The sequence below is a fragment of the Acyrthosiphon pisum genome, chromosome A2 (genome assembly GCF_005508785.2).
Source record: "Acyrthosiphon pisum isolate AL4f chromosome A2, pea_aphid_22Mar2018_4r6ur, whole genome shotgun sequence".
Lineage (NCBI taxonomy): Eukaryota > Metazoa > Arthropoda > Insecta > Hemiptera > Aphididae > Acyrthosiphon > Acyrthosiphon pisum.
This window is the reverse complement of record NC_042495.1, coordinates 96051124-96074440: the sequence shown is the minus strand read 5'-3', so window position 1 is coordinate 96074440 and position 23317 is coordinate 96051124. Positions and strand designations below refer to the sequence as shown.

The following is a 23317-nucleotide window of genomic DNA, read 5'->3' as shown; positions in this document are numbered from 1 at the left end:
ACGAACATTAACTTTTAATTTATAAATAGTTTTTTCATTTTTTTTTTTATTATTATTCTCTTTGACGACTAAGGTAATTAGCTTGCAAGCTTGGTAGGGTTGTTACATTAAGATTGGAATGGTTGGTGTAGTTGAAAACACGTGTATGTGTGGCAAGGTTTTTTCGCACTATGAACCCGGAAGGTTACCCATCCAGGAACTAGGACTGATTACGTGACTGATAGCAGCCAACGCGCTGCGCCAAGAAACTATAATATTCTTGTAATTTGAATTTTTCTATAAATTCTTAAATGAGATAAAAAATATTCAGCTTCTATTATTTAGAGATACAAATATAATGTTATATTATATACTATATTTTATAAATAAATAATATTTTTAAATACATTTTGAAAAATATCACTTTCAATCAATAAAATATCCGTGAATAATATACAGAATGGTCGGTCCTCATTTGCACATTGCACATATAAAAAATCAAATCAAAAATGGTTCGGACGCAATTCTATAACTCGTTAGGGAACGAGTAATCCCAGCATAGATATATATATTGTACGTTGAGCATACCTTAATTGTGTTTGAATATAAATAGCAAATTTAAACAAATGTTTGTGCAGCCTTCTTTCCGCTATTAAATTAGACTGTAATTATAGCCCACAGATGTAAAATATTGTTTTTGAACATTTTTAAACTTTATGGCCTACAGAAGTGATTAAACATAATATTATAATATAATTAATTATAAATCATGATAAATTTTATATACTCGTCATAAATGTACAAAATAATTTACGTTTTTTGTACACTTCAGATTTAATGTGAGCCCGGACATGTTTCTGATTTTGTAAAATATGATGCTCAAAGCCCAAAACAAGCTGCACCTATTATTTATCGTTTGTTTGTTATACAGGTAAAATAATATATATATGAGTATATTATACACGATCCGCTATAATAACCTAATTTATAAGGAAACCAATTTTCTGTTTTTACCGAAACTATTGAGAATAATTCAAAAAAAATATCTGTGTAAAGGGTTCCACCTGTGTCCACTTTTCGATCGATATAGAGGCTACTCGAATCTTTCAGAGACTTTTTACTGCTACAATAACAATCTGGAACATCCATAAATATATAATGTATAAAATATCAAAGGAATTATTGATGTGTATGTACGTATGGACATTATTAATTACATTACTTGTGAAATAAATTTAGTTTGTTCTCTTGCCGTTTCGTAATATTTTTAAGAGTGCATGTTATTATTGTTCATAAACTATAGATATGATATTATTGTACTTCAGTTTAATGCTTTTATTGTCATTAGAAACTTATGGAATTATACACATTTTTTTCCTGTTGGTACGCACGCCTCATAAGTAAATGTTTGATATTATTCAAATACACAATACGAAAGGAAAAAAATTATTAAGCACACCTTCGTGTAACATTTATATTATATTACTTACGTCAGCGCAATAACATAATTCAATGTCTCGATGTCGTTATGGGGGATACCTTGGCATATTAAACATTATTCTTATCAAACACGTGCCAAACGACTTAATCATATAAATTGACACTGGAAAACGTTCATTGTCTCGGCGCAATTTCGTGTGCAAACGACCGTATACTATTGTCACAAGCTCGCGTTGACACAATCGTGTATACCGATTGATTCGGACGTATGACAACGTTCCATAATCTAATTTAGCGTACCACTCTTCTCACAATGCGAAACGGTCCGGTCGTCTTTTAAAATAAACTTTTCGTTACGTTATATTCGTTTATCCCAAAATTTCGCACACCATTATAATGTCCAATCGTGTTAATGTAATGAATAAAGACGTCCAGCCGGTTCCGTTTTCGGCAACGGACAACATGATATACGCGAATACAATATCCGCGATATGACTGGTCCCGTGTTCTGTCCCATATAGGTTCCAAAGCGATTCGCGGAAAACTAGTGTATCCTGGTTACCGCGCAGTGTATATCGATAAATCCCGTCTACGGCAATGTACCGAGTGGTGAAGTGCGTCCCGTTTTCAATTTTTTCCATTTTCATACCCCTAATAAGTCCACGGTAGTCTTACTAACAAATTATATTGAATTTCCCGAGTGCGTCCTCCGGTCAACAGCTAAAACTTCTAATAGACAGAATGGACAATCAACTATATGGTAGAACAAAATATGAACAATTTTATTAAACACGTCATTTTTACAACAAAAATTATGGCAATATTATATTTTATTATATTATGGTGTAGAAATAGTATTTTATTTTAACTTCGATTATATAAAAGCACTATTACAGTATTACGACTCATTTAGGTCATTATGTATATGTATGTAGTGAACTGATGCAATATCATAATACACAAGTATTTACACATGTTTTATTCAAAGTTTTCAAAACATATTAAATTAAAAATCATAGAGTGAACAAAAATATATATATTTAAAAAAAAATAGTACAAACTAGGTAAAATGTGTAAAAAAGGGCCTAAGCCAAAATAATAAAATAAATAGTAGTAACTACCTCGTGGTATACCCTAGGTAACTCAAATGTACTGCATATTATCTTTTCTCTTAGAACTTAGGTATACTCGAGTAATACCTTATTCTGGACGTATTCAGTACATTAAATAAAGGTCATTTCAGGACGCACTCTGAAAACTCCCTTGTCTTCGACGTATGGAAAATCTCCCGAGAACAAACACAATCGACGTTTGGCGAGACGTTCCTCGCAGCCGTTTTTCGCAATTACAATTACTAGCACAGCACACGTACCTATAAACTGCAAAGCTCGGAATACAATATTATAATCACGGACAACGGAGAGGTAATCAAGTTATTTCGTTCACTGTGAAAATTTTTTTACTGTCGTTGACGTGAATATTTATGACATTGTTTCGTCACGATGACAAAACTAACAATTGTAAAAGGCTATTTAATAATACATAGAAAAGACGTGCAATATTCGTGTACGGTGCACCAATTTTGTAGGCAATGTTTAGGTACATACTTGTTTAGTATTTGGGTATGGTAACACGTAAAAAACCATACAAATTCGCTTATAATAAATTATAATAGTTAAGCTTGGGTTTATATAGAGCCATTGAGTATAGGCAACTGTAATGAGTGTGTTTAATCGTTATATTATGGCTAGTATGGCATCATCTGCTTCTATTTCTAAGAATAGCTCATATAAATAAATTATTATAACTAACCATTTCCTTATTCGATGGATCGAACTAATTTTTGCCAAAAAAAATACTATAATATGAGCCAGTACTGACGCATCGTAGGATGGTGTAAGTATATTTATGGAATAAATACATATTATATTATCAGTGAATTTCGTACAATTTTTAGTTTTTACAGTTGAAAAACCAATGGTCAATTTAGTATATGAAAATAATGGTTTGTTGCCGTCTACTGATAAAATCCTTGAGTGTAGCAGTTTATTTATTGATTTTTGTATTTAAAATTTTTTCACACGCTGTACCCGAATGTAAATACTATTATTTTCATTATTTAGAATTATCTAACTAGGCCATTAAATGTGTTCATAAAACTAAAACAAATTTTTGTTGTTATGAATGTGTAATAATGCAATTATTTAAAAAAATATATTTTGGGTGGTATAAGTCATATACTAACCCAATTATCCTCACTGTTGAATATTGGAGCAAATTTTCTGTTCCAATCCATGTAAAATGTGATGACAGACATATTATATAAAATAATTTGCGCACCTCATTGTAAAACCGTTACACTCATTGCTCTGCTCAAAAATTAGGATTCGATTTTTATTTTAAACTACTTTTACAATATTTCTTTATATTTTTTTCAATAATAATTCATTTTTTACCTACCTCTGTTTGAAATATGTTCTATTAATATTATATACCTAGTATCTATCAATGATTAATGCGTTTAAAAATAAAAATTATCAGATTTTATTGTCTGTCAACAATAAATTGTCAAATTTCTTAAAATTAATATACAGTTGTCATTATAATTAATTACTAGTAATGTAGAACAAGTGTTCAAATGTTCACATCACGTGCTTCTTTAGCTTCTGCGATTTCAACATCAAAAGAAGTCTCTATAACTATTGTAAATCACAAAGGTTTTTTCAAGTTTCTGTAGTACTATTCTTGCCTTGAATATCCTCGGGAGAACTTAATAAGTAATTAATAATAACTAATCGAAATTAGAATAATTAATTTAAGATAGTGTTTACTACGTATTCTGAATACTGAGTATATATAGCGTATAAATACGAACGAGTAATGACTATAATAATATTATATCTCCTTTTTGTTCATCTCTATTTGCAAATACATAATAATATTATAGGTAGGTATACGTAAATTTATTTATTAAAATCGCAAAACTAACTTTAAAAAGAAGTTTAAATAAAAATATCTTTTTGGTTTCTAAGTTCAACGGTAACATGACCATTTAAAAGTATTAAGTTTCAGTTTATTCTTACCAAAATACATATGTTTGACATAATATTATTTATGTTTTTTTTCATTTTTCTACAGAAATTATATTTTCCGTGCAATATTATATAATAACATAAATAATAAATGCATATAATGGTTGTTTTTCCATCATATATTACGCTTATTTATGAATAAACACGAAATGTTATATAATTCAATATCTCGCTGTATCACTGCAATAGCATATAATATTATAATATACTATAAAATCACATTAATCCAAACGAATGTGAATGTTTTTTTTTCGAGCAAAGTGTATTAGCAGTTAAATTAATTAAATTGTATACAAAAAAAATGTCACACCACTGTCCTTTTCCATGTATAGGTACTACAGTTTTTCGTGATTTTTTAACATTTTCATAACGAAACGTTGAGGCACAATGTACGTATGTATACAGGATGAGTGTTCTTCGCCGCATAAATATTATGTTATCCAACTACAATTTTTTTTCAACTAATTATATTTTGAAATGTATTAATTAATATTGTTCGACCAGTCTACAAAATTATTTTGTATATTTGGATAAATATGTTGCATAAACTCAAAAGTTTATCCATATTTTTCACATAATTAAATATTATACAATTTATTTGAAACGGTCAGTTTATGAATTTATTTGACGTTTTAAAAGTAGAATTATTGGTTTTTATACAAATATAATATTATATACACACCCAAGTACTTTATGGAGACGAACAATTTATTTTTAAATGTCTTGGAAAAATCGTATCCATACACAACTCGATGAATATCTGAAATTTATGAACTGCGTGGGTATTATAAAATAATTTACGAGTTTAAGAACACTGGATTCAAATAAAACGGCAGTGCGAGGTAGGTGTCACTATATTATACTACTCGGTAACTCACTCCGTACCCGTGCGTATAAAAGCATTCCGTTCGAGCTTGATTCCAAAGTTGTGGTTATACCAGCGTTAATGGTATATATCACATATATGCATTTATATATATATATAGATCAATGACGTCCCCATGATTAATGTTTGAAGTTGTCGCTATGCTTTCATAACTGGTCTTCGCCGTTAGTCCTTTCTCGGCCGGTCACGCGCGCATCACGTTGCACGGTCTTTTATGATCGCTATCGTTATTATATTATTGTTCTTTAAGCCCCCGGCCACGTGTGTAACATCCGAATGATTAATCGGCGTGGTTTCCGCATAATGAATGGTTCCGGAAACGGGACGATTCGCCCGCGATAGAATCGACATTATCTGTTTTGCGGGGAAGGGGACATGCCGCCGCCGCAGTTGGGGTTGATATCGTTGGTGGTTGTGGTGGTGGTGGTGATGGTGGTGTGTTCGTATATATAGTAGGGTAGTCGTCGGTAGTAGTGGTCGTGGTGGATGGCAGTGGCGGCGCAGTAGTAGCATGACGAAACAATAAAAAAAAGAGAAATCGAACTCGGACCAATAAATAATGACTGTGTCGGGAAAACTTCTGGGACAAAATTTCCGGTATGTCAAATTGAGAAGAAAGGATGTTTACTTTTCCTCGGTCTTTCTATCGAAAAAAAATAAAGTCAATACCGTTCGGCTAAACGTCTAAATTTTTGTTATCCTACATTTAACAAGATTGTTTTGACCATACATTTGTGTACTAAAATATAGTACTATACAGTAGGTAAATGGTTGGTAAGAGGAGTGGAAGACAGTTATTATAAGATCGACTTTTGAAATTTTTTAATATGGATATAATATTGTATTCACAAAATATAATAATATAATATATTTTCTCCTTTCAAGCAATATAGCGGTTCGTTTTTGAACTGTCGATGATATTATTACCGATTGCCTATTTAAGTTTTCTTCTCTCGCCCATATCGGATATGCAGTACGCCAGTACCTATGTTTCATCCACCGTTATGATATATTTATAGATAAATTATGAAAATCTAGTGGGGTTTGCCTGAATTTTTTTACATGAATGTATGATACATACATAATATAAATGCATAAATACTGTGTGCTTCGATATAAACATGACTAGAGTTAAGAAGTGAAAAAATGTAGCACGATGTTAAAAATTCCGTGTGGTCACGTATTTGGGATCTGGATTATTTAACCCAAACTAACTAGAAAGTTCGTCACAGCACCATGTCAGCCTTCTGAATTTGAATTTACTCCTTACATAATCGATTTACTTTTTTTATTAAGGCACCCGGTGCCAATATGTTATTTTGACCTCAAAAACACGGTTTAAGGGAATAATGATCCTGCCCTGTAGAGTTAACCAAATTTGATAATTTTTTTTTTTTATTAATAGAGGAGAATATTCTACAGCCCGCATCGAACTCCTTTTTTCGATATTTTCATCTCAAACTTAATTATAAGTCTTTAAAAAAAAGACAATTTTTAGCTTTTTTTATAAATTATTTTATACTATTATTTAAAATAAAATACAAAATCAGAGATCGATGCGGGCTGTAGGAAGTCTTCTTCTTTCAGATAAAAAAATACTCATCAAAATCCGACTAATTCTATAAAGCTTGAGAGTTATTCCCGTAAAGCAATTTTTTTCGATATAAATACACCTATCATCACCGTAAATAGTTATCGGGTAGTAGATTAGTGGAAAAGTCTTATAATTGAGGTAGCAACTAAAATATAAAATTTAATTTTCAAATTTTATAGAATTGTGGAAAATTTGAAAAACTGGCACCGGGACCTTAATGTTAAATACATATTAAAAAAACACTATTAAACCTACCTCATTGTACAATACACACATACGTAAACGCAAGCAACAGTGCCATTTCTCATAGTTAAATTTATAAGTTAGTTTTAAAATATTAATTATAGAAGCTATACCTATATAAAATTGGAAAACATATTTTACAAAAAATAATTCCAATTCTTTCATTTTCAGAAGTGTAACAAATTTCAAACAGATTTTTCACATCATTCAACTTTTGAGTTAATAAAAATCTAACTTTGTTAACCCATATTTTAATCTTACGATAAATAACATTACTTTTTTATACGCTCCTATGGTACATACATTTTTCTCATAATATTATACTTGTGTGAGTTTGTAAGTTAGGTACCTACTATAACTAAATCAGTTGAAAAAAAAAATTGTGAGACACTATAACTTTTTATGTTTATATAAACGCATATTGTCTTTAAACGTCATTGCATTTATTTTATACACATAATACATATTAGTGTTTTTACTGAATATATTCTACAATTTAATACAAATAAAGAATTTTGCTTTAATTTCAACTCAAGACGGAATATAATAGAACTGTTAATGTCTTAATGTTTTGGAAGAAAAGTTTGTTTAAATTTTAAAGTTATGGTTAGATGTAGATATTTAGGAACAGTTAACTAAAAGTTGGAATTACTGAAAATTATGCAGTAGTGAAATAATAATTTAATATTATTTTACCTTTAGAGTACATTTTTATATTCGTTAATAATTTAAAATATCAAATTTATTAAAAGTGCATGAATTTAATATTAAATAAATGATTCTTAAAATAATTTTCGATAAAATAGGTTTTATATTATATCAATCATAGTGTAAAAATAAATGTAGTTGCACAAATTAAACATTTGAAATAATAATATTTTTTATGACATACACGTATACATGTGTTACCTACATGCATTTAAATATTAAATATATTATACATGTGTTTGTATAACATTTATGTATCGACAGAAATGGACCATGATAGAGAAGAAATATGCCCATTAAATATCGGAATTGACATTATATGAACTTGACAAATTAACATTTGAATTACAGTGGCGCGCGTATACAAGCTTATCTACTTGGTTTTATGATTTATTAGTTGATTAGAATGTTGATGTAGTCCGACCGAGAGAGAACTAATGGCATGATTTTAATTACGATCTAAATGTTAAGTAATATTATCGATATTTTAGATACATATTTAATAAACTAGTAAATAATTTTGAACAATCATTAAAACTAATTAGTCAGTGTGTATAATCTATAGATTCGCAAACTAACGCGCAAGATAATTTAAAATATGTATAAGTAATCAATTTTATTTTAAAACAAAATAATAAATTGCATGAATTATAGCTAAGTACAACGTACCAATATAGGTTTAATCATAGTATGAGAAATATATTAAATTGTAAAGCTTATATTGATGCTATTATTTAAATTTATTTTTAATACATTTTAGAATAGTGCACATTTATTTATTCAAATGTTTCAAAACACATGATTCCATTCTGTATGCATGCACTCTACTGGAAAATGAATGCAATATTGTACTTTGAGTATTATAAATTGGAAAATGTCTATTATTGAAATTAAAACGCTTAATTTATTAATAAATATAGAGTTCAATATTGTCACTAATGTTTGTTACTTTCTAGTATACTTTTTTATAGTTTATTAAAAAATTATGGTTCTTAAATATTTACTCAAAATTATAATATTAAATATTCTGTATGTTCCTTATACGGTATATACACGGGTAGATGTGTACATTTTAGAAAAAAAAAATGTTTAAACATTTTGAACAGTACTTATGTAAAAAGGTGTTAAAAGTAATATCAAATTACTTTTTAAATAATAAACTAGTATTGTGGTTTTTATGAATAAAAATAAGTTGTCTACCTTTTTTATCATTTGTTTGATACGTTATAAATATAATATTACATCTTTTTATACAACCTAACCTAACTCAAATACTTGAACATTTCGATAAATAATAACATTCAACCTTCCCCAAAAAATTCCCAAAAATTATTATTCATATTTTGTATTATTATAGTAGCATTCTGCATAATGTTACAATGGATAATCCCTGTTTCCACCAAAATGAACAATTTCTCTTTTTTGCTAAATTGGATAACGTTATATTCATTTTTCCACTAGAAAGATAATTTTTCCTTTTAACCAAAAATAAAAATAAATAAAATATGTATAGAAAACAGAAAAAAACTGAAATTAAATACAAGACTCGAGTGCGTGATGGAAACAGAAATATAAAAATATTAAGTTGTCAAAAGTGTAAAAATTAACCATTAGTATATTTTAAGTATTGAAAATATAATGATGTGAATTCAATTCATTCACATTATGATTGAAATTTGCAATTGCAATTATTCGCTTCCATATAGGTACGATATAAAATTATATACCTATGTATATTTTTTATACTATATTGTGATTTAGATAGGTACTTTTTTGTACTTGGAATATTAATACATAATATACGATAGACAATTTTTATTATTATCGCCTTATCTATTTCTCATCAAAATAAGTGGGTAGAGTTTCATTTATCAGTATCCATCTAGTAGTGCAGAAAAATTAAAATTGGCCACGTCCGTTCAACTACAACATTTTTAACATTAAGTGTGATTTATTCTTCGGTAAATGAGCTACGCCGAGAATCGTTTTTTTTTTAGAATGTTTCGATTAATCACTAAAATGGAAACACTTCCACATGCCCAACCCAATAGGTCCTACGAAAAAACAATAGCTTATTTTTAAGTTAACATATACGGACTACCATATATTTAAACGAAAAGGTGATAGGATAAAAAATAACCCGATGTCAAAAAAATGCACGGATAAAAAATATATCATTCTAGAATAATTGAAATGCTCTCCGGAGGACATGTCATCATTATTCGTGGTTATTATTTAAATTATGAAAGTTGATATTGTAGTGATGCACATTTATGAATGATTTATCTATATTTTATTATGTCTGTTATAATAGCAGGATATAGCAAACGTTGTGCATTTCGTTCTAGATCTTTGTGTAATTAATCCAAATAAAAAAATAAAATGTTTATTTCTCGGCTTACCCCGAGTAGTGTCGCCAACGGTCTGGATATCGATTAGTTAAAATAATACTACGGTACGCGTTATTATTACCGGGTGAGTGGTGATTTCGGGGATAACCTTTAAATTGCTTAGTAGCAACTTTAAAGATGACATGGGCACTTAGCAACTTGATGCTGATCAAGTTCGTAAACTAAGATTGGCTTACAGCGTAACCCGTAAACGTTCTTCAGTGACAGTGAACAACATGCACACGTTATCTAACCAGATCGATCCACTTGAGGATATTTTGAAAAGTTTTGAATCCTTTTATGGACAAAAAAAAAAAATAAATTAACTAGGCCACAAACATTGTTACCGTTATTGTATCAAATTAATCGCCTTCGTCAACAGTTAATATAACATATACCTATACCTATACAATATATCATTAAACGTAAATCAATCGTGTAACTTAGCTACATATATTATAATGTGTTAATGTTATGTATATTTTTCTATTTCTTTTTGACGTTACTCACCATACGATTTTAGAGACTGGGTCTGTCTACCTCTTAATTTAACAAACAAAAATAAGTGTAATATTTTTATTTAATTCAATTATGTTAATAAATGTATGTCTTTGCATACAAATTAACAGTTCTAAGTTTGTTATTACATTACTATAATTTTATAATATACCTATATATTATATTTTAGTTAGTTAATTTATTTTTTCTTTCTATGATTTTTGAGCGAAATAAAAAAAAAAATAAAATTATTTCAAAATATTTAAAGATTTCATGGTGCGTTGGGGGCATTATTATGAGGGACTGAACTAAATGTATTATTTGTTAAGCTTTGAATAAAATAAAAAGATATTCTGTAAACTTGGAACGGTATTACAGGCTATAGCATATTCCGCATACATAATTGAATTTATTATTTACCATTTGACGCTTCAAAACGTACCAATTTTAAACTCTTGTATACATTCTAACGATAATATAGAACATGTAGTGCCTACCTGCAGAATAATGGGTTGCAGAAAAAAAAATACCATGGATTAAAATACCCTTGAATTATTGTTGTTTGACCCGAATCTGGTTCGGAAATTTATATAAATCATTTCAAGGACTCGGTGTGTATTTGAGTATAATAATTATTATATATACCATTCGTACGAGATAATATAATACACGTGATCAATGCATATGAAGTATAATATTATTATGTATATGACGTGTTACCGATGAATATTAAATCCAGCCATCTGTAGATATCCTAGGGGAGAACGCAAAATTTGACAAGGAAGGTATTTAATTTAGGCACTGCACATGGCGTTTGTAAAACTGGCAACGCTCAAAACAAATATTACGGTAAAATAAACGCTATATATCGTTATAAGAAATTATATTTGGGTTGAACAGTGTGTATAGTGTGTACCTTATAAATTATAATCTGTTTATAATGTGGATATGAAACACAGCAGCAGTAAAGCGTGTGGGCTTATCAAGAAACTTGACTGCGATCCGTCGAAACCTAAAACACGCATATGAGCAGTAACAGCAAATCAAGTGGCACATCAACTACTCATAAATGGTAGGACAAATAAAAAAAAATAAAAAAAAAAAGATGCACAGATACATATCAGATGGAAAACAATGTGAGGAGGAATCAATACTAAGAAATTATTTCTCACCACTAGAACTCCAAACCACCATTGATGAGCTGAAAAATAGGAAAGCAGCGGGTGTATACGATATTTGCACAGAACAAATCCCCAAAACCTGGAGGAAATCAAAAATCATAGCACTTCTAAAACCAGGGAAAACTCCAGACGACCCAAAAAACTTCCGACCCATCTCCATCCTCTGCCATACCTACAAATTATATGAAAAATTAATCCTAAACAGGCTAAAAATATTCATAGATGATAAACTCATCAAAGAGCAAGGCGGTTTCAGACCAGGGAGGTCCTGTACTGGACAAATATTGGGACTCGCCCAACATATAGAGAATGGCTATGAGTAAAAAAATAACTGGAGTAGTATTTATAGACCTAACGGTGGCATATGACACAGTGAACCATAACCTTCTGATCTCTAAGATAAAGGACCTAACCAAAGATAATATACTTGCCAGGACAATAAAAACCCTTCTCCGTAACAGACGATACTGTGTGGAACTCGAAGGAAAGGTTAGTAGATGGAGAATTCAGAAAAATGGCCTCCCACAAGGTAGTGTACTAGCACCCACACTCTTTAACATATACACTAATGACCAGCCGATACTTACCCAGGCCAAGCATTTCATATATGCTGACGATACAGCCCTAGCCGTCCAAGGCGACACTTTCCAATATGTTGAAAGTACACTAGAAGAATCACTCAGAGTATTGTCTGATTACTACGATGAATACTTCCTTAAACCAGTTAAACCGAACCCAACTAAAACACAAGTCTGTGTTTTTCATCTTAAAAGCAGAGAGGCAGACCGAACTCTGGAAATCGAATGGCGAGGTACCAAATTAGATCACTCGGCGCATCCCACATACCTAGGCGTTATGCTAGACTGATCCCTTACGTGTAAACACCACTGTGAGAAAACTAAGCTAAACATTTCTACAAGGAACAACATACTCCGGAAACTCACAGGATCTACGTGTGGGGCCAACGCACATACACTACGTGTATCTGCACTGTAACTGTGCTTCTCTGCTGGGGAATATGCCAGTCCTGTGTGGAGTAGGTCCGTCCACACAAAACAAATAGACACTATTCTGAATGAATCCTGCCGCCTAGTAACAGGTTGCCTTAAGAGTACTCCACTTCCCAAAATTTACCAACTCGCTAGTATTACCCCACAAAACATCCACCGGGAGGTCGCAGCTGGGAAAGAACCAAAGCAGAAACTGACATACGACACCCATTACAGCCAAACTATACCTAATTTCAGACTTAAATCCAGAAAGAGTTTTCTAAAAACGACAAAACCTCTAAATAAACACCCTGAAGAGGTACGAAGAGAAAGGTGGAAACTCTCTCTCTCCAAGGAAAATAATAAATTGGAGTCCGAACCAGCGGAACTTCTCCCAGCAGGATACGAATTAGATTGGCCAACCTGGAGATCCCTTATTAGACTCAGAGTAGGTGTAGGCAGATCTAAAAACAACCTGAAGAAAAGGGGCATCCTAAAAGACATGTCAACAAAATGCGAGTGTGGTACAGAACAAAACATGGAACACCCACTGAATTGCCAAAGTTGCCCATTTTCATGTAGGAAAAAAGATCTCCTGTATGCAAATCCAAATGCTATCGAAGTAGCAAGATTTTGGTCAAGGGTAATCTAAACCTAAAACTAAAACAAACATCGAAATCTGACAACTATGTTACCATAAACTACAATAAATTATATTTATATCTCTAACTATATTTGTTAACCGATTAATGCATTTTTATATCTTAATATTTATATTTATATATACTCAGAAGTGTATATATTTATTTTATTTATTTTTATTTTTATTTTTACTTATCTAATTATGTCTTATTACCATTTGTTGGTAATCATCTAATTGTGGTTGTATGATACAAAAAAAAATCTGTTTATATATTATATAATATTATAATCTCCAAAAACACCGTGAAACATATAATCCGATTTACGTTTAGCAATAGATATTATACTAAATCATTACATAAAATATAAGCGACACTATATATTTTATAATAATTATATCATACAGTACTAGATTATTATATTCTTTTTTTTTTTTCTGTGAAAGGAGTTTTGGTTAGAAAGACTAAAGAGTGCTCGAAAAGTGACCACCACACATCTATTGAATGGTCGGAACTTTGAAGAGATGATTTTTTGATTACACGACGTATTAATATTTTAACTTCACTGGGTGCGAGGAAATCCACTGACAACCGTTGAAAAAGTTTGAAGTACCTACCTATGCCAGCTGACCTAATTTTTGCTAAGTTCCGTCCAGAATATATATTTTTGAATGCCGTGTTATTATTATTATAATATGATTTTCGATTTCAATGCGACAACAGACCGCGTTTCTATTTTAATTTAATTTTGTCATCATTTTTTTTATCGTTTTATATTAACACCGATGATATAAATATAGGCTTTTATATTGTTTCTAAATTTCAATACTTTTCGATTATTATCAACAGATCAATCATGTGCAATGGAACCAATTTTTGAAACACTTTAAAATAAAAACAATTATCGATGGGAAAAACAATTTCATTTTATTATACGCATTATTTTTAATAGCACTACAAGAATTTATTGAGTTTTCAGGCACTAAAATTAAAAATATAAATATAGTGCTCCACAACCGTTTCATATTAATTATAATTTCAAGCAAGTACATCGATACTAATTTTGATTAGTTTGTCGGAACTCTGTTATTATAACGTATATTTAATACACATCAGTGTTTTTTTTTTCAATTTTTTTATTTGTACCTAATCTAAATTAATTTGAACGGATTTAATTAAACTCGTACAAATGTTTTTCTAGCAATATGTAACGATATGGTTACCGTATGTATGGTAAACTATGTTCTATCAACGTATTATCGTGTTCGCGTACCAATTTTGATTCTAAATTATGTAAATTTCTGTATCCGGAAAGTTGCCTCTGGGAGTGATAATATGTTAAAATATTTCTAATGGGATTTGAGGATTACAATCGTTTGAGTATCGTATAGTATAACGTACAAGTGCTAGTATAGAAAGGGTTATATCGATGTATCGACATGAAATGTATGTTTACTTTTTAGAAGTTGATCTGAATTCTGAGTATTCAGAATGCTTGAATTAATATTATTGGATTCGGAAGTTTTTTAATTACTGTGAATTGTTTGACAGTTGATTGGTATAATACTCAAATATATTTTATAGTCAAATTAGAAATACAAATACAAATAACAATTGATTCAGATACAAAACGTAATAAGTATTAAATTATAAAAATTAATCGTGTTCGTATTAAACATATTATATGAGTATACAGATTGTATTTTATATTTTAAGAATCTAACTTAAGCGTTTAAAAGTGTTAAAATGTTTTAACCTCTTTATGCGGGTTTTTAATGATCTAAAAACATTATCAATGCAAAAATTAATACAAAGATTTTAATAAAACGCCATAACAGTTTATACATAATATTATAACTATAATACATAGTTGTATATACTTAAGCATAATATATACTATATATTTATATAATATATTGTCGGTGGCCTTTGTTAATTGTTTCTGTTTATGAATTTTAAATACAGGACGGAATTTCAGAACTTCGCATAACGTATAAATATTCTTATGTTTTTTCATCGCATCATTAACATAGAACGGTAGTATCTTTTAACTTTGAATAGTACTTTTAAACATTAAAAAAAATCATCATGGCAAACATGGTGTGGTTGTACTGATTTAACTTTAAAACGATGAATAAAAATGAGGTCTACGAACGAATAATTGGATAACAGGAAATACGTATTTCCATTTTAACTCAATAATTTGTTATTTCATCGTTTTAACAACTACCATGCGCATAAAATGTTAGGAACCTTATTTACATGTGAGTAAATATTTATGTTAAATTTATGCTTAAAATACGATGGAAAGAGGAAATATATAAATAAGACAGTTGATATGCAGCAGCGGTTCGATGATAAATATTTTATCGAGTTTCCAATACAACAGAACCTCAAAAATGTACCAAGTCGATAGTTTAACGGAAGGTACCACCTATCTATTTACTATTATTAATTTTTTTTTTTATTATTCTTTATTTCAACTTAGATCATAAAAAATGTATATTATTTTATAAATATTAACTGATCGTGAACGGAAATGCTTGGTTGGTGATGCGAAATCCACTTACAAGTCGTTTGATTTAATAATATTAAATAGGTATATCTCAATGAAAACTACGTAAAAGAATTACCATAATATGTTTACAAAATCAAATCAGATGCAATAATAATTTCCTATTGAAATGAAATAGTTATACACGTATGCATCATATATAAATAATATAATTATTATGCTTTAAAATTGCATTAATTTACTGTTATTGTTATTATTGTGTATACAATGTAGTAGGTACGTTGTATTCTGGTAACTTGTAACTACGGTAATAATTACAATAAACGTGTATATACATAAGAACTTCCGTAAAGTTTTGTAAAAACATTTATAAACTCGGTTTTCATATTGTTTATAATAGGTACGTTGGTAGTCAAGTACCCATCTACATTGGATTTCAAAGAGCAAACTTAGTGTTTTGCAATTTATCTCTTCGTCATTACGAACGTACGTTATTATTTTTTTTACATATTCAATGGTGTACCTTTTCACTATACTAAAGTAGAAAACCATCCTTTGATAAACAATAGAAATATATAATTAATTTGATATTGTTAGTGAAGATAGGTAAGCACACAAAATTAAATTTGAAATCTGTTACGACGCTGTGTTCCAAAATATTATAATAAATTAAACCGGTTAATATAATATTCTAAATCATAATTTTAGATTCAAAGAATGATAGATTTTTGTTTTAGTAAATAATTTTAATGTCAAAAATTGTTATATATTATTCTACAATAGGTACCTATCTTTAAATAGATTTTTCATTGATGTACACTAATAATAACAATAATAATAGTAATAAATAATAACCATAAAATATATACACAAAGAAGCTATACAGGACACAAAGAAGGGGTTTTGGGGATTCGTCTTGCTTTGATATCACCTCATCACAACATAACGATATGTTATTATTATACACGTATGAAAACAATGATAAATCATCTTATTCGAAAAACCATCTTGACCGTAGCTCAGGTAAAATCGCATTTAAGTACTTATAAGATTTCTTCGACGTTACATTTTTCATAGTTGCAATATTTCCTTGCGACGTCATTCAAAAACATATTTATAATTGTTCAATAAATGCTTAAGTTTATATTTTTCAATTTTTAATTTACCTGCTTTGAAAATGTTGAACATATTTACTTACGTGGCTCATTTTTTTTTAGTTATTTTAGTTTTTTAAATTATATAAATAAGTACCTATCTAATGTGTTTTTGAGAAAAAAATAGGTAATGTTGGATACATCGAGATCGTTACGATGTTGGATAGAGATAAAAATAATATTTGTTTGTTTTTTTTTTCAAAATGAATCACCCATACATTTATTTATTTTTAGTACGGATTTTCGTTATTTTCTAAATACTGAAAATTTATAATTGTGACTATAATATATATCGCTACGCTAAACTCAAAAGTGCCACCATGGCACCATCTGTATGAAATTTACAATCGATAAGAGAAACCATTATAAATAAGTTGGGCACTACTAGCCAAAATAATGTTCATCGACTCGATAGATAAATAAAAAATGAACTCTAAACGTAATGGGTAGGTACTATATTCGCCTTCACGCCAAAAATCATAAATCCTTCATTTCGAATTTTCTTTTATTGTCGGAAATCGGAAAAATTTAAGATTTCGTACACCACAGCAGATAAAGTATTTCGTTATTTGATTTTTCAACATTTCCATACAATAAAATATATAACAAGAAACTATATTCTGAACTACGAAACACATTATACAGCGAGTAAACTAAATACAATATATCAAGAAGCTAATGTACCGCATATACCTATTGGTGGAATGGCGATGGCTTAGAAATTGTATTTTTTCGACTCTTGCAGAATCGTTCGGTTGTTCGCCGTGTCGAATAAAAGTCTAATGGCTGATCAGAATTAATATAATAATATAATCAATATAATCACATGGTACACATATCAATAATGTAATCAAACTTGTCTACGATAAATTAACATCGTTCCACCGGAGTCCGGACCAAATGAAAATATTTATTGTTTACGATCGTAATAATAAATTTGTTTCCATATAATACGTATACCCTACCTATTTGTATACCGTGAAACATTTATTATTATTATTCATGTTATGCATATATGAACCAGAGCGACAATCAGGGTGACGCGGTTGTCGGGGGTGTCAACGAGACGACATCTACAACGCGCCCACATTTGATACATACATATTATTATATAGGTACATGATTGAGGTTTAACAACAACATTCGTTTGCATACTTCAATTAAATCGCGTAAAACGCACTAATGCGCTAAACAAAAAATTTATGATTTTTTTTCCTCCCGCTCCACCTATTAAATCCAATTTATTTTAATCAATAATTATTTAGCTGTTGAATAATAATTATTCGTACCTTGCTAGGTATAGAGTGGATAAAAAATATAAACGTCAAGAATTTTATACCGATTATATACCCTACGATAAACGTGGCGGGCGTGTATATAATATAATATAGCAATACCAATCATAGTGGTATATTATTATGTTCGATATTCGAGAAACAATTATTTCAAATTTAATACGTCACACCACGCGGCCGTTTGCCGCAGTGCGGGTTATTTTTAACTTATATGAATATTCCATAATATATTTTGTAGTACTGGGTCGACAACGATATTTTATTTATTATTCTGTCGCGTTAAATCTGCAGTACCTACCTACACAGTACACACAATATAATATTTTTGGGTTGGAATTCGTTCGGTATAAAAACACTGAAGATGATTTTCCGGTAACCCTTTTCACGCATATATAATATATATAGTACCTATAAATATATACTGGTGGTATTTAATTTTAATGGCGTGCGTTCTACGATGAAATATTTTCGAAACGCCACGTTGGATAAAAATACAGTTTAGTAGAAGGTACCTTACCAAGGTACCTACCTTTCATTATATATTGTTACATTGTATAGGTACCCAAATTGCATAGCACTCTGATAGTCTGATCAATAGGGTCTGATCGATGCACTTTGTATTGTATTCCACAGTTAGATGATCTGATGATCCTTGTTTTACATCATAATATACAGTCATACAGTAGAAGTTGCACATTAGGAACACCGGTAATTGATACAATCGCTTTATTGAAACAATAGTGTCTAGGGAAGTGGGGACGAAATGCAAGCCCTAAGCATAGTACCAATCACCTATTAGAAACAATCGGTTAATTGACATAAATTTCGCCTTGGTCCATAAGTGTTCCTAATAAGCAACTTCTACTGTATGTCTACGTTTCATGTATTTTTGAATCTAAATAAGAAGTTTTGATTTTTGCAGCATTTAGCATTGTTTGAAAATTCCAATTTTTAAGGAATTTTTTTTAATAGGTATTATTTTTGATTTTTATTTAAATAATTAACAATTTCTAAATTTCTAACAAGGGTTTTACCCAGTAAAGTAATCGAATTTTATTATTTTATAATCGTAATTTTTTGAACGGATCCATACGACGTATAAATCGAGATCAGGAGCATATTAAATGAGAATAATTTTTGTGTTAGAGTAGATCACTTGAAATTGTAGAGTCCCGCAACACTTTATTTTTAATTTTATTGGAAAATTATTAATACTTAAAACAAAATAAGTAAATTTTAAATAAGTTTGACAGTGCATTATTTTTGGACATAAAAGTATTTTTTTGAAGTATTTATTGTATTTTTTTTTTAAATTCATCTTAATGTCTTTGTATATTATATTATTGTTGTCTTAATTTTCATGCCGGAAGAACAACAGACTAATAGTCGTCTTTCTTGATAATAAGATCGAGCTTTAAAATGTCTGTTGAGTCGTAATACAATAACTGTTATTAATAATCTTCAGTATACCGTATACGATAAAAGAAAAAAACCTAAAATATTATAGAAAGATTAGTTTTTCGTAGAAATCTACCACGTTTCACTAAACCGCTTCGAGAAAAGGAAACTTTGTTCCCAAACGTCTGAATTCAAAGAACGGAAGTTTCTCGTGAAAATAAAAAAAAATAAAATACACAACTACTTATTTACATCATTATCTACATCATTTAATGAAACGGTGTGGTACTTAAATTTTAAATGGTTTACCGCTTATGGTTTGCGCTATATAGGTAATACCGTATTGTATTTAAATGTAATTTTAACGAAACCAATATTCGATTACCCGCAGGCTTGGCGTTTCTGGAAAATTCTAATTACTGACCAACAACCGTCGTATTGTATTTATACAACTACCTATACATATAAAAAATACATAATTCTTCTGCACGTCATGCTATTATATTGTCCGATCCCAACATAAATGAAACAATAACATAATAATATTACAGAGTATAGACGATCCACAAAAACAATACCAATATATTAGTACATCTTCGCCGCGTCATATTTACCAGAATTTTCTTTTTATTACAAGCTCTCGCGCAACTTCCCACGTTGTCGGTCATAACCGAAACACCCGTTGTAATCAGTAAACTTTTTGACATTTCCTAACCTTTTTTTTTCTTTTCCGCTTCGCGCTGATATTTTTACAATTACAAGGGCGTTGGAGTCGTTAGCCACCGTTAACGCAAAACAACACCCTCGGGCGACAGCGCCGTAGCAATACAATATATAATATAATTGCGTAATCGTGTGTGTTAGTGTGTGTGCGTGTGTAAAGGACCGAGAGAGAATTCATATTATAATATTATGTGTACCTTCATTATATATATGTATACTGCACAGCGCGAGCATTAACTTACATGTTTTTGTTGTCATATTAATAATAATAATAATTATTATTATTATTATTTTAAGGGCCCCTCGGCGACGTCACTAGATTTTCTTGTATACGTCAGAGTGGCATGTTTACGCGAGGATATAAGCGAGAAATTCACCCTCTTGCTTTTTTTTCTGCTTTTCTGAGTTTCTGCTTTACTTGCTATATAAGCTTCGAAATTCTTATTTGGTTAGGAGATTAAAACTATGCGGGAATCTCCTAAAAAGTGCAGTATACATTTATTTGCTGCCGATACGTATTTAAATATTTATGGAAATAGAAAATTTATCTATGGGAAATGCATCAAATTATAATAATTTATATAGTAATAAATAAGCACATGAACTTGTAGTAGTAACTGATAACTGATGTTCATACAAATAATCGAAAACTAAGATTTTAAATAAATGTTTGTTATATTCGTTTGAAACAATATAAAATAGGTACCGATTACGCAATGCATATATTATATACCTACTGTATAATAATATATAATAATATTTATGCTCTCTCATTCTCCTCTCGCTTTATTGACGCTCGGAGAGGGATAAAAGAAAAAACCGTTTTTACCGTAAGTTTATATTATTGTGATATTCACAGCGATATATATTTTTATTTCGCTCCCTCTATTAAGCATTGCGTTATTATTATTACTATAGTATGCGCAAACAATAAGACAGTGCATTGACTATAATATATTTTATTCTTTCATGTGTGTTTTTCTGGCGCAGGCAACTCAGGAGTGCGGTGCACGACGTACTTTCCGGCCGGTCGATTGGCCGCCGGGCCAAAGCCAACGCCGAGAAACCGGACCTCAGCCTCGCCGTCCGATTTGACATCATGAATTCGATCGCTAGCAACCGACACGCACCAAGTAAGTCGGGCACGTTTTTACCCAGGTAATCCGTCGCCGGACGTTTTCCGATAATAATAATATTATGATAATATATGCTTACCTATATACCATCTCCTTGGTCGGTTATTGTTGTATACGATCATCGTGATACGACGCATACACAGTGCACACGATATATAACTAGACAATTTTATTTTACATTGTAGGTACCTATATTGTTTGGTAGGTAAGTTGTGTATATAGTGTTAAAAACGGATCTGACGTATAATAAACGTATAATAATAGCATTATATTATTATTGTACAATATATTATATACGTTTATGACTGGATGGACAAGACTGTCGAAATCCGACTGAAAAATCAATAACTCCACTCCATCATTACTCCTCTGCACCCGTTCGCACTGCACGTCAAATCGCTCTGGCTTCTGCCCCTGTAAACCTACTCTGAGAAATCCATAACGTCTGACGTGATCGCGTTGATTTTACTCATAATACACGTTCACCGATTCGGTGAAGATCTTACCTATATGTACCTAACAATGTGCAGTGCACTGCCTAAAATTACAACGACACTCGGACAGTTTGACATATTTTCATCATAGTCCGCACTGCAGATAATTGATTACACATTATTAAGTATATAGACACAGTTGGATGACAATTTATTTCTAACATAACTGCGTACGTTTCAACCTCGAGCGTTTCCTACAATTGTATATGTCGCAGTTATAAACTATAGTCGATTAAATTGGTATATAGTGTAATTAGGTCTAGTATTCTTAGTATCATAGGCACAATTTCAACTTTTGGCTTGGGGGATTTGGGATTCTACATATATAGTAAGCACCTGCAGTTGCTTTTCCTGATTGTAAAATAAATATTGTGCATGCCAAGAGTAGGTCAGGTACAGAGGTACATACAAATACTATAGCGCATTTCAACAAACATGCTCACCCCATTTTTCTTCTTCAATAATGCAGTTATTTGAAATCTTATTTTTGGTATTTTAAATATGCCTACTGAACGACTATATTTTTACATTCTTGACATCTCTTGTACATATGTACTGAAGGAGTGTCGTATGGAGATACATACTTCTGTTTTTGTAGATAAAAACGACTCTTTGAATTTTGAATTCGATTAATCAAAATATTCAGAAAAATTACCCATCAAATAATATACCTTAAAAAATCTGAGTTTTGTTTGAAACCTCATTTGAAAACTAAAATTTAGATTGCCACAGCCCACGGAACATTCCTTAATTAGTACAAAAAGTTCAAAAAATTGAAAATCTGGTGTAAAATGTGCTTAATAATTCCAATAAAAGCATTATTGAAGGGAAAATGAGGGAGCATTATGCTTGTAAATCACCGTGTATGCCATATATATATATTATATACCCTATTTAAAATACGTGCGTTTTTTAAATGCACATGCGTTAGGAATCATCCTATTATAAATAAAAGTTGATG

At 30.2% G+C, this 23317-nt stretch overlaps 1 protein-coding gene across 2 annotated transcripts in view; it reads left to right on the top strand.

The window, feature by feature from the left end:
• LOC100163143 (glutamate receptor ionotropic, NMDA 3A) overlaps positions 1 to 23317 on the top strand; it is a 167687-nt gene that overhangs the window by 83427 nt on the left and 60943 nt on the right. For both annotated transcript variants that reach the window (XM_008186681.3, XM_001943366.5), the window contains one exon: positions 21717 to 21859. In XM_008186681.3, coding sequence (XP_008184903.1) covers positions 21717 to 21859 — 143 coding nt within the window. The remainder of the gene's footprint in view (positions 1 to 21716; positions 21860 to 23317) is intronic.